Source organism: Odontesthes bonariensis, chromosome 6 (genome assembly GCF_027942865.1).
Source record: "Odontesthes bonariensis isolate fOdoBon6 chromosome 6, fOdoBon6.hap1, whole genome shotgun sequence".
Taxonomy (NCBI): Eukaryota; Metazoa; Chordata; class Actinopteri; order Atheriniformes; family Atherinopsidae; genus Odontesthes; species Odontesthes bonariensis.
In genome coordinates, this window is record NC_134511.1 from 35,984,691 (window position 1) to 35,998,393 (window position 13,703).

The window sequence follows — 13,703 nt, forward strand, 5'->3', positions numbered from 1 at the left end:
ATATCACCATAAATTACCACAAACAGCAAGTCCAATCGAATTCAAATCCCTGCATGTTCTCCCCTGTATGTGGGTTCTCTCTGGGTACTCCTCCCAAAACCCAAAAACATGGGCTCTCTTAATTGACCCTGGTTGTTTGCCTCTATGCGGCCCTGTGATGGCCTGATGGCCTGGTGACCTGTCCAAGGTGTGCCCTGCCTCTCAGCCAATGACAGCTGGGATAGGCCCCACCCCCCACCCCACTACACTAAGTTAAATAAAGCAGGTATAGAAAATGGATGGACGGATGATATGGACATGTTCAAATGATTTCACTTTTCTTTACTGGCTCTACTTTTATTTTCAAAGTCATCACAAAAATATAAGTATCATCTATAGTGAGTATATGCTCAGTGATACTTTCTCCTTTAGTGTAAGGAAGTAGGAATATAAAAGATGTCTAACAGATTAAAGAACGTGAAAAGGAGAAAAGTTAAGGCAAGAAAGAGGAAAAAGAAAGATGACAAGTATGGATAAATTTTGAATCATCATAACTGAGGGTGTTTCAGATTCTCTCAGTGTGTAACTATAAGTAATAAATTGAGATAAAGGCTTTTAAAGAGGGACTATTTTCAAGCTATATTTATTTGTAATGTTGTGGGACTTGGAGACTGAAATCTTTGTATGCATGTACATGCACAGAAGCCCTCTGAATGATCCAGATCGTTTCAACAAATACTGTGTTCGATACAATGACCCATTCTCTTTTTCACCTTATGCATATATTACCCTGTTGTTGTTCATTTGGGTTTTTGTGCACATTTGCCAAAACATCAACTCTAGTTTGAACAGTAATGAGAGATGCAATAGCTCTGTGTGCTTGGTTGTCATATGGTCTAAAATCTTGATGAGACTGTAATCCTGTATGGACGTGGTTTCATAGTCAGCCCAAAATCTGTGCTCAGATCCAGCTCCTGTCCCGGAACATTTTCAAGCCGCAACCCATGAAGCAGAGTGGTGAGAAAGACAAACATCTCCAGACGTGCAAATCCATCACCAAGACAGCGCCTCTTTCCCATGCCGAAGATGAGTACCTTCTCTATCAGTTCCTTGTTAAGTTGTCCAGGCGGACCCAGGAAGCGGTTAGGGCGAAATTTGTCCGGATCACCCCAAAGATCACTGATTTAGAGTGAAAAATGCGAAGATCAATAAGACACGTTTTTATGAAAAGAAGAAAGGTGTAAAAATTTCTCACTTGATACAGCAGCAAGTCAAATAAAAAAATAGTACAGCGTCTTTTCTTGTCGTTACTCACATATCATGATTGACTTGATACTGGTTAATGAAGACACACATATCTTTGGGAATGAAATATCCATTCAGGGTTGTGTTTCTTGTGGTGCTGAAGAGGAGAAAATGAATAGAAAGCCTTGTCAATATTTTATACACTGTAAACATTGACATGAAGCAAACGAAACTCCTTATGGCTTACCAGTGAGGTATGGTGAAAGGGACATAAGAAGCATGACGGAACACTTCATTTATGAATGCTTCTGTGAAAGGCATCTTAGGCTTATCTGAAAATCTGGGCATTCTCGCTGAGCCAATGTGGTCATCTAAAACAAAAAGAAAAAAAGAGCACGCACTAAATCCAACAAGAAACTTACGAAAGGAGAAAAAAAAAAAAATCAAAAGCTAAAAGGTTGTGTTTCTTTCGACTTTCCAACAATTTACAACCTTGTTTCTAAAAGAGCCGGGGTACTGTCTAAACTGTAGATTAAGAAATTACTCCTCTAACAGCTTGTTAATAACATATTGCTGGCATCAAATTAAAAATGAGGAAACATTCTTAAAAAAATACATTTCTTAGATTCAACATTTGATCTATTATATTTATGTCATTCTGAATTGAATATAGCATTTAAATTATCTCTAAATGATTGCATTATGTTTTTAAAGAAATAAAAAGCCGTAAGATCATGCACAAAATATGTTAATTCTATATGTCCGGCCACACTAATAATGTGCCCAGTAAAGTGGTAGCTCATTGTAAAGCAGTTTGAGTCTGAACAAACAGACAGCCTCTCAGCTAATTTGTTTATCAAAAACCTTTTTTTTTTTTCAGTATGCGATGATGAGTAAGTGAAGAATGTGGAACTGGGCGTTCAGTGCCTTGCGTGTTACTGCCTTTGTGTCTCTGTAGAACTCTCTAACCCCTCTCCGTTCTGATTCATACTGTCACCTCTTACAATCCCCCTCCCTCTCCCCGTCACTGTGAAAATGCAACGTGCTTTAGAACAGACAGCAACAGTTCACCCAGCGAGCTTCAAAAGTACCTCTGATGTCAGCAAATTGGACTGATCTTTTGTGAGTTTCTCTGGTGGCTGTCAGATCCCGTCTGTCGAAGAAGGGCCCTCAGGTTACCTATTGTTGGGCTTTTATCATGTTTATTCTGCCTAAATTACTTAAAACCACAGACATCCCAGACACCTGGCTGCCTCTGCAAGTCCAGGGCATATTTGGTGGAGAATGACCTACTCGCTCAGTGTTTCAAACTCCTATTGCTGCATGTTATAATCAACAGCGACATTTGGTATTGACCAAAGAATGTCTTTCATATTTTTAACATTAGGATGAACTGTATGTAAAGCAAGCCTCTATCTATAATAATCCAGCAGACACAAACTCAGTCTCATTAGTGTTGTGCTACAAGGAATCACTGATGAGCAACTTGCTATTTGTGGATTAATCTTTCATGAGAGTGGCTAGTGGACAGGCTCTTGGTGTTTAGCATTGCCTGCCTCTGTTTTCTTTTCATAGGATGCAGTACTGCTCTGTAAGCTACGGAAGAGTATTAGGGCCAGGCATAAGAAAAAATAATAATATTTTGCCTGTCAAGATTAAAGTCGACATGTCGAGAATAAAGTCGAATTTTCGAGAAAAAAGTCAACTCCTCTGGTCCATCATCTAATTACTTTATTTTCGACATTTCGACTTTAATCTCGACATGTCGACTTTAATCTCGACATTTCGACTTTATTCTCGACAGGCAAAATCTAATTATTTTTTCTTATGCCTGGCCCCAATACTCTTCCGTAGTATTCAATTAGAGCTCCCTCCGGTTATATTTCTTCCGAAGATTTAATTTAGTATGGAAAAGGAGAATAGAGTATGTTGTACAATATACATTGTGTTCATATTGATGCCACAAAACAATACCTATCTCCTGATGTATTCTGTCCTGGGTGTCAGGAAACTTGATAAGGTACAGCAGGCTCCACTGTAAACCAGCAATAATGGTGTCAAACCCTTTAAAAGAGCAGAAACGACACAACTGCAGTGAAAAGCATGCATCCATCTCAGCAGTATGATCTATTGCCATCACTAAAGTCATTAACGGCACAGTTAATGATATGATTCATGTCTAACCTGCACCAAAGATGTCTATGACAGTGTGAATGATCTGAGAGCTCGAAAGGAGAGAGGTTTCATTATTTTCTTCTCTGTTTTCACAAAGTGCAATTAGGGCATCTGTAATGTCCCGGATGCAGTTCTGTAAAACACACATGCAACATAACAGGAAATGTAACATTCACAATGTTGCTGTCACGCCTTGTTGTTATCAATGTTCAAAATTCACGCTCAATCTTTATTAATCGTGGAGTGACTCTGATAATGTAGAAAATTAGTTTTGAAATTTAAAAGCTTTAATCAGGGAACTAACAGTATTCAGTCATAGTACGACACGTGTCTTCCACTAGGTTGCTAATTCCTAATTAGAGTGCGTGCATGCATTTTAGCCAATCTGCACAAGAACAAAGGTCTGTCCCAGGGTACATGTTAGTTGTTTTTTTCACAGCTACTACGGTTGGAGTGCAATGCCAGAATAAATAGTGGGAAACAAATTAGTGGGCAGAGCTAAATAAAACAACACTTACTGACACGCCATCCGCAAAAGTATATTTTCCTTTGTCCTGAAAATATTCTGTTTATATTTTGCAGTCACCTTATAGTAGATCAAATTACATAAATAAATGCAATATTAATCATGTCAAAGATTATTCAATTAAATTAATGAATTGTTGTTTTTCTTTTTTTAAAGGAAGGCGTATGAAATTGGATTGGTGAAATATGTTTCGATTTTCTTTGTGTCTTTAGCTACAAACCACAAGGACATGTGCACCCTCAACCCTCAACATATTATTTCACATCAAACAGGCAGCATCCAGAGCTAAACAAACTAATTTGATCTGAAATAGTCAATCCATCAGTAATTCAGCATTGGTTTAATTTCCTTTTCATTCAAATTCAACTTCTATCTCAACGTGTGTTTGCAGGCCTCTTTACTTTATCAAAGGTCTTGATGTGTTCCTCAATGCTCTGCTCCATAAATCCGTTCATTCTACGAATGTACTTGACCATCTCTCTCAGAGAGGGACTCGGAAAGTAGCGAAACACCGGGAAGAAATCAGCCAAGTTCCCTGCTGCAAAGATTTTCAGGACCTCATTGTTGATGTTGACAATAGTCAGAAACTCCTCGTCATCGTGGTCATACCTTTTCCCAAAACAGAGGGCGCACACAACATTTGCCACTGAGGTCACCAGAGGCACCACGGGATCTATACCCTTCATGTCAAGGTCCTTTTCTGCTTTAACAACTTGATCACGAATCATCTCCACCATCTCAGCGGCCTCGGCACACACATGCTCCTCCAGGAGGCAGGTGGCCCCGGATCCCCTTGGCTCAGCCTGGGCAAAAGACCTGAGGGCATTCTTGCACATCTTCTTATGGAGCACCCATGCAGGTCCATACTTTTCACTGAAGGTCATACTGTTCCCATCAGCTATGTTAGAAAAGGTAAAAAGCTCAGGTCTTCCAGCAAAAGCATCGCCCTGACGAACCAGCGCCTGTCTGATGGTGGTGTACCCACTGAGGATCACAACTGTTAAAGAGCCCAGACGCAACTGAAGAAATGAAAAAATGACAACATAAACAAACACATTAATGCTCTTTCTATATAAAGCCCTAACAAACCAAAACAACCAAAGTTTTTATACCTTAAAAACATCACCGTACTGGCGCCTCAAGTGGGTGAGAGAAAGATGCATTTGGTCCCCCATCTGGAACAGATTACCGACAAGGGGCCAGGGTGTAGGGCCTGGAAGAGGGGGGAATTTTGTGTGGTCCAACTCAGGGTCATGCTGGATGCTCTTTTGCAGCTTGATGGCCATCAGGACGAAGGTGAAAACACACAGAGCGACAGTGACAGTGGACAGAGAGGCACAAGGATTCTCTGTGATGGGCAGAGTCCCGGACAGGATCAGTCCCATGTTGCTAGAGCAAATACTGAGAAACAGAGCAAAGAGACTCCTAACAGAAGGAGGTGAAAGTGGAAACTTGTCTGAAAATAAGGCCAGCACTGCAATGGTCAGAATCCAAAAAAAATGGAATTGTACATGAACAAAGGAGGAAAGAGGAAAGAAAACAGGTTATAAAAAAAACTAGAAGCACTCTCAGGAGGCACCCTAAACCAAGACTAATACTCCGTTTGAAAAACTTTAATAAAGTGGTTCAAGTCCGCACAAGGATTCAATGCCCTTTTTTCCTTTTCTTTTATTCTTTTTCTATGTTTAATTGCGCCATACTCCACATTTTTAATTAGATTTTGAAAAATTCATCCTAGTAGTTTGGGTGTAATCTTGAAAAGTCGGACAAAATAACATCTAACTAACATATCCGCAAAAGGAGGAATAACGTTGAACTCATAAAATCAGATCAAATGAAAGATTAAAGGACACTCACCATACAGTGTCCTCTGTGACTTTGGTGTAAACCAGAGAGAGGAGAGACCAATATACTCAGCGGGTAGAAGTTTCAGTTCCTGATCTTGTAATTATGTCGGTTTTATGTCCACAAGGACGTCCCTCTCAGCAGCAGCTGGACCCCCTGCAAAGGAGGCTGCAGCTTCCCACCTACACAAACTCACACGGTGACAAACTTTTACTCACGGCAGAAGACTCCGCGAGACCAGCGACTGCACCGACCTATTTAACTGCAGACCAGGTGTGACCAAGTGTGACCAGGAGGCCCTCCTCCTCTATTCGAATGTAGACCTATTTGAAAGGGTAACCGTACGTGTACAGGCTGCCTTCCAAAAGATGTGGACCAAACGACTTATCTGCTGATTACAAAGGCAACAAAAATGCAATTCTTATTCAGAGAAAGCAATACCATTTTCGTTTGGGATTGAAAAATGAATTACTCTGTACACAATCTGTACACAATAATCGTTGAACTCCCAGAGCAGTTCAAAATGTGTAAACGCTTATGTGCAAGCTTAGTTTAGGTCTCGTTCTGAAACTGATTGTAGTTTCTGTACAGTGTCGGAAGGGGGTGCTGTCCATCTGTTTAGGCAGGGCGAGACGCTTTCAGGCGACTGGAGTTCATTTATTGCATGTATCCCACAAAATCGATACTTTTAGCAGCTGGTTATACTGAATATCAGTAGCAGTAATGATGAAGTTCAAACTTGTTATCATGGCTGTCGTATCTGTCAAGATGGATCAACATTTGTGCAGCATTTTGCAACTGCAATTCTCATAAGTAGGCCTTACCTACAAAGTCACCTGATAACAAGATACAAAATGAATAATTAATCAACAATTTATCAACAACAAAGTCACTTGATATCAACATACAAATCTGATTTTAAGCCTGGGCACATACAGCAGTTTGTATTTCTTCTATTTCGCCACTTTCCTTTCATCTCACTTCTTTTCCAACCCTGTCCCTTGTGCATTCATCCCTCAGTTTCCATTCATTTTTCCATGACCACTGTATATGCCTCTTAAATGTCCTTTAACCATCTCCCTTTCTTTCAACTTTCATCCCTTTCTTTCTCCTTTCTTTCTCACTTCCCATCAAACCGTTTTTTTCACTCAAGCCGTTGGAAACAAGGCGCTGTCAGGCCAAGCGACAGCTCCTTTGACCTGGTAGTTCATATTCTGTGCAGGCCGAGGCGGTCTGTCTCATCATTAGCTCTGGCAAACACACACTGACTCTGTGGAGCCAGTCTGGATGGTGAAATGTCTGGAAAACAATGTGTTATTTAACATATGTTAAAACCTCAAAGCCTGACCGGGTAAGCGTGCACAATAAGCATGTGCATATGTCCAGTATTTGGCTAAACTGGAGTGCAGTGACATTTAAGATAATGGTGTAGCATGAATATAGGTGTTGTACAAAAATATCTGCAACATATTTAATCTAATCAGGTCCAAAACCTTTTGGGAATTTTTTTTAATACATTTTTAGTAATCACAATATTCAGACTTTTTGTATTTTTTTAAAAAAAGAGCAGCATACATGACCACTCCACTGTTTTTTAGTTTTTTTCATAATTTTTGCAAGGGTAATAACAAAGGTTGTGTTGTCCCAGGGGGTGGTTCTCAAAAGGATGTGTGAATTTACAAATCTAAATGAGTTCACCAGACAAAGTTATGTGATTACATTGTTCCTTGGGGACAGTGAGGTTTAAGTTTATTCTCTTCGGTAAAGCAATATCCGAAAACTGTGCTAAACTTATCTGTGTAAAAAAAAAAGATGGTGCTAATTTGAACTACATTAAACTGTTTTGTTTCCATGCGTGCAATCACTCATGCAGAAGAATTGCCATGGATTTTAGCCAAACAATAAGAGATTTTATTTTTGTAGGGTAGCAGAAAATGACAAATTTACATAAGTGTAGGTACTTCGAATTCTACATAAAGTATTAGATCAATATTATTTAGAAATGCTACAGGCAACATTTTAGCACTACTGAAGAAAAATGAGCTGAAAATGAGACTATTTATTTAGTTTGTTTACTACACATTGAATACCCAAAAATGTTTGAAAAATAAATATTTTTGTTTGGCTAATACTTAAAGATTTAACTTACCACAGCTGCCTCCTTTAGTCATATTTTCCGTGAAGTGCATGCGCCTGTCTCCCTGACAGGGAACCCTGATTTGTTCCACTTGAATGGTGCAGGGGGATCCTTAGCGAAAAAGGAAAAAAGATGACTCCCGTTGAACCAGTCCCAAAGCTGCAGTGTTCTATTTTCTGGGTGACTGATAAATAAGGAGGCTCAGAGACTCTCTGGAGGCAAGAGGGGGCAGAGAATAGCTGCAGTTTGCCTGTGACAGGAGAGAGAATGAACCAAAACAAAGGCACCTCATCCAGCTCCTCACCCACAGGTAACAACACTCGGCCTACCAAATGAAAAGTTCAACCCACTTTGGGTTTTCTGGTGGCAACCAGTTTTTGGAGATAATATAAAACTCGCTGCATAACTATTTTGCCACAAAATTGCAGAAATTACATGAATAGATTATGACAATCCTCATGTTTATTTAATTTAAAGTTTCGTGTGGCAGTCCTTAGAAATGAAAGAAATATAATGGCTTCAAAAGTAGCAAGTTATTTACCAGTGTTGAAAAAATAAATTTAAAAGAAATATAATTTCTGTCTCAATTTTGGAATACCTAATTTAAAGATTATTCAAGAAAGCAAAATAAAACTTAATACATATTTAACAGTAATATGCTAACATTTTCTATCCCTTTAGTGTGATAAGTTAAGTGTAGTTGTATCTGTGTATATGAGGAAAGTTTTCTCATCTTCTCATGCAAACCTTCAAAGTTGTTTCTTAGAACGGAACCAATGAACGATCAACGTCCAAAGTTGTTTTTACACAATATAGTACCCCTGGTAATATTTTGTCTTGGCCTGCCTCCTCTCAGTCTTAATGAGGCCCAATTCACTGTTCAGAGCCAGTAAGACTTTGTGGTGCCAGTCCTTGACCTGTTAGTGTTACCCTGCTGACAATGCTGGCCCTTCATCTGGGCTGGTATCCAAAGGCTACACAAAAAAGACCTACTCGAACTCGGTAATCCACATATTCATTTTAAAAATCAGGTGTCTGTGGGTATGGTTAAACATAAACATACCCATACAAAGAAGCCGGTTTCAGTTTCTTTTATTTTCAGTGGGAAAACATGCTGACTTGAACTCCCAGCCAGGCAGCAGTTGTGAGCTGCAGCCTGGTAACAGATGTAGAGTCCAAACCAGGACCACAAATCTCCATATGTAGATGGATCAGTGGTGAAGGTCCTTCCTGCTCCAATCCCAGACCCACCAATTCTTTAGACTAAGGTAAGCTGCACCAAGTGATCGAGTCATGACTATCAAGTATGTAGCACAAGGAATGATCCACATCTGAGCCTGAGTTTGGTTCAGATTTGTTCGTTCAAAGAGGTCATTTAGCACATAACAAGAAGTGTACAGAATATCACAAACATACTGTATTTTTGGTTTGGCTTTCTCACAAAAATGTACATCCCAATTATCATTTGAATTGTCTCGTGACAAGGAGTCAAGCACACTTAAGAATAATGATAGTTAAAGTCTCTGAAAATAACTGAAACTTCTTGTTTTTTATCATGACCAGCTGCTTTATTTTTATACTTTATTGTTTATTTTCATTTAATTTCATTTTTTCATTCAAACATGTACCATGCTTTCCGACAGACAAAACATCCCTACTGGGCAGATAGTGAGTGTTATCATAATGATCTTTATATGAATCAGATTGGCCTGTTGATGATTAGTTCAGTTACTGTTTAATATTAAAACATATCATAGTAATATGGTAATTGAGTTCTCATGGTTGGTGTCCAAAATAAATTTGGAAACATGGTATGTCTATGTTTTTCATTATAGAGAATGGAAATGTGGTTTTGATTAGATGAAACAAAATAAATATGGGAAAATATTTCCTGGTCCTTTATCAGTTAGGATGCTATAGTTCCTTAGAGCGGAAGGCAGATTCATCTCATTAAAATGATAAGAGCGGTTATAATTACAGGGAGTCTGCTATTAATTTACCCTGCTGGGAACCTTTGATACACTGAGCACTGCGTTTAGTGCTGTCTTTGATCTGCTTTTAGACAACAAGCAGGGAAGATATCACAAGAAGGAAAGACCTAGTTGTGTTTATTCCTCTTTACAAATTCTCCTCTGGTGGAAAGAGGCCGCCTACTAAACCAACCCAGTCTCACAGAATGTTGACATATGTATGATTGACAAATGTGTATTGTGTACCACTTACCTGTTCCACACCACAAGGGGGTGCTATTGATTTTGATAGGAGATGTGATCTGATAGGTGACGTCACATCCCCTATATATAGATGAGTGTTCTCTTGTATTGGCCTGGCTGGAAGAGCATTTTTTGTTTGCTAAATAATATAAATATGCCCTAGAGGCTGAAGAGTTAGTAGTACTCCTGCTAACAGGTTATGGGCCCAGGAACGACGACAATAGTTGCAACAACGGAAAGTGTGGTAGCTAGTTTAGCGCGGTAAAACCGGGGAGCTAAGCTAAAGCTGAGGAGAATGGCGAACCAAAAGTTCGACGGTAGGGCCGAAGAATATGAGCTCTGGGAAGAACGGATGCTGCGTTGTATGCACCGTGTTGGATTAAAAGAGACTATTCAGAACGAGCCTGGTGGACCGCTGACGGCTGAGGAACGAGCCAAGGATGAGGAGCTGAATGTTGATGCTTACTGCGCGTTAGTGCCATTGCTGGACAATGTGAGTTTGGGACTGATATTCAGAGACACCAAAAACAAGGGACGTGAGAGTCTGCAAGTGCTGAGAGAGCACTACATTGGCAAAGGTAGGCCACGGATTGTTTCGATGTACATTACATTGACCTCGCTGAAGAAAGCGGATACAGAGACTGTAACTGAGGCAGAGCAGATCTTAATGGCGCTCAGAGGTGCAGGCGAGGCACCAAGTGAGGGTCTTATGATGGCGATGATTATGAGGGGACTTCCAGAAAAGTACAAACCGTTTACGCTGATGGTAACCCATAGTTCAGCGGAGATGAAACTGGCGGAGTTCAAGGCGAAGCTACGAAACTTTGAGGCGTCGGAGGATGCTGAGCCAGTAGCCGAGATGGCGGGAGAAAGGGTGCTAAAAGCCCGCACAGCACTGAAGAAAAAGAACAGCGGATCTTCGACAGAGATGACGTGTTGGCGGTGCGGAGAGAAGGGACATCGAAAAGATGGATGCACAAGGAAAGTTTGGTGCGGTTCCTGCAAAAGCACAAGCCACAGCGACAATGCCTACAGGAAGAAAGAGCGTGCGCAAAGTTCCAGGTGTGTTCGAGCTGAAAATCACGGCGATGGTAGCAGCAGCAGAGGCGGTAGCAGCAGAGGCGGTGGCAGCAACAGCAGAGGCGGTAGCGGCGGCGGTAGCGGCGGCGGTAGCGGCGGCGGTAGCGGCGGTGGTAGCAGTGGCGGTCGGGCAGTGAGTGGTGGACGACGGATGGAGGCGCGGGGACCCGCGAGAGACGACTACACATTCCGGGCAGAGACCGAGGACACCTGCAAGCCAGCGCAGCAGCGGCAGATCAAGGGAAAAGGGCTGATCGTCGACACAGGCGACATGCTTAACGACAGAAGCCGGTTCAAGTCCTTCGACAGCTCATTCAAGCCGGAGAGCCACAGCATGGAGCTGGCCGACGGGAGGCGGACATTCGGGTTGGCGGAAGGCAGAGGAGACGCACAGGTATGTCTCACAGACAGCGACGGACGAAGATGTACAGTGACTCTTAAGAACGCCCTGTACATTCCTTAATTCCCACAAGAACTGTTCTCCGTGAAGTGTGCCACTGCACACAGTGTCAAGGTACTCTTCGAGGAAGGTAACAATGTTCTTGTGGCGCCTGATGGTGCAAGGTTTAACATTCAAGTGTGTGACAGAATGTACTACTTGCAAACTGAGTGTGATGAGAATGATGTGTGCAATGTTAGCCATGACATCCAAACCTGGCACGAGATTATGGGGCATTGTAACTATGATGACATACTGAAACTGCAGGATGTAACTGTAGGCATGCACATTAAAGGTGCAAAGCGTAAGCCTGACAAGGAATTTCATGTGCGCATAGAGAGGAAGTTTACTCAGACGAGAAACAGAAATGCAACTGACAAGGTTGAGCTGGTGAATACTGATCTAGCTGGTCCAGTGACCAATGGTTCCATTGATGGTTACAGGTATATGCAATCTTTCACAGATGTGTGCACAGGAGTAGTTTTCACATACTTTCTCAAAGCAAAGAGTGATGCCATACAGGCTACTGAAAAATTCCTGGCTGACGTAGCGCCTTATGGCAGTGTGAAATGCGTCCGGTCAGATAATGGGACCGAGTTTACAAGCAGACACTCCTGCGAAAGAACAAAATCAGACACGAGACGTCCTGTCCTTACTTCCCACACCAGAACGGGATAGCTGAGAGGGAAGGGCGCACTCTCTTCGAGATGGCAAGGTGTAAGCTTATTGGCAGTAACTTACCTAAAGCTGGGCATACACTGTGCGATTTTTTCAATCGCGGTATTCAGCTGCTGCTCATACTGTACGAGTGAATCGCAAGGGTTAAAACGTCACAGCTCACGATTCCTGTTCTCACACTGTACGTATCGTATCAGACCATCGGGTTGGTCTGATACGATCTGGCTGCTCACACTACACGACACGTAGGACTCGGTCGCCGGTCGCTGCCATGCTGTTCTGTTGTCTTCTTCTTCTTCTGTTGACAATTTTCTCTTCCGTACCTATGTTCGCGCATGCGTAGTGTGACAGGATGAGGTAAATCGGCTCGTGCAACTGCTTCAACTGTGTGAGAGCCTCACGAGGGGCGACCAGGATTTCAAACAAGTTTGATTTTCATCCGATTGATCGGGAGGTGGTCGGGAGGGCTTAATCGTTTGTCGTTACCCCATGTATACTACACGATGCGAGACGCACAATTACGCCAAAACTCGGCCCGATCTCCAAAATAGTCGCACGAGTGAAAATCTTGTCGACATCGGGCCAAAAATCGCACAGTGTATGCCCAGCTTACAGAGCCTATGGCATTATGCCGTTCAGGAAGCAGCCTACACCAGGAACCGATGCTTTAACAAGCACCTCGGCACAACACCGTTCACAGCACTGACAGGGAAGAAGTGTGATCTAGCCAAGATGCACAAATTCGGGTCAGAGTGTTTTTCATACCAACAACAACACCAGGGTAAACTAGATCCGAGGTGTGAGAAGGGGCTTTTCGTAGGGCACGACAAGGGCAGCCCAGCCTATCTAGTTTACTACCCCACCAAGGGAAAAGTGCAGAACACAGACTGGTTAAATTTATCACAAAGACCACATGTGACAGCGAGACTCAGACTCAGGACTTAGGATTTGACCCCAATGTACATAGTGACAAGACAGACGCATCACAACCCAGTGTTCAGAGCACAGACGTACAGACTGACAGTCCACAATCCCCAGGAGATGATGGCAAGGAGCACCACAGGGTGACGCCACAGGCCCCAAGCAGTTGGAGATACCCCACTAGAGAGCGTAAGCCCCCAAGTTATCTTCGTGATTACGTTACTCAGGAAGATAGTGGTGATGATGATAGTACACTCACCAGTGTTGACTATTGCTACCGAGCAGTGTGTGGTGTGCCACTGACCTTTAAACAGGCTATGGCATCACCACAGGCAGGTAAATGGAAGAGGGCAATGGACGAGGAGATGCTGTCACTAGAGGAGAACCAGACCTTTACCCTGACCAAATTGCCAGAGGGCAGAAAGACAGTGGGAGGTAGGTGGGTATACTCTATCAAGGAGGGTA

The 13,703-nt window shown here is 42.1% G+C and overlaps 1 protein-coding gene across 1 annotated transcript; it reads right to left on the minus strand.

Moving 5' to 3' along the window:
* Nucleotides 1-268: 268 nt before the first annotated feature.
* On the minus strand, nucleotides 269-6,230 carry cyp1d1 (cytochrome P450, family 1, subfamily D, polypeptide 1). Its single transcript, XM_075468590.1, has 8 exons — nucleotides 5,783-6,230; nucleotides 5,038-5,350; nucleotides 4,327-4,944; nucleotides 3,409-3,532; nucleotides 3,199-3,288; nucleotides 1,472-1,595; nucleotides 1,295-1,381; nucleotides 269-1,158 (listed from the first exon to the last, which is right to left on the minus strand). Exons 2-8 carry the CDS (start codon nucleotides 5,308-5,310, stop codon nucleotides 876-878), a joined length of 1,599 nt encoding a protein of 532 aa, XP_075324705.1. The 5' UTR covers nucleotides 5,311-5,350; nucleotides 5,783-6,230; the 3' UTR covers nucleotides 269-875.
* Nucleotides 6,231-13,703: the final 7,473 nt, after the last annotated feature.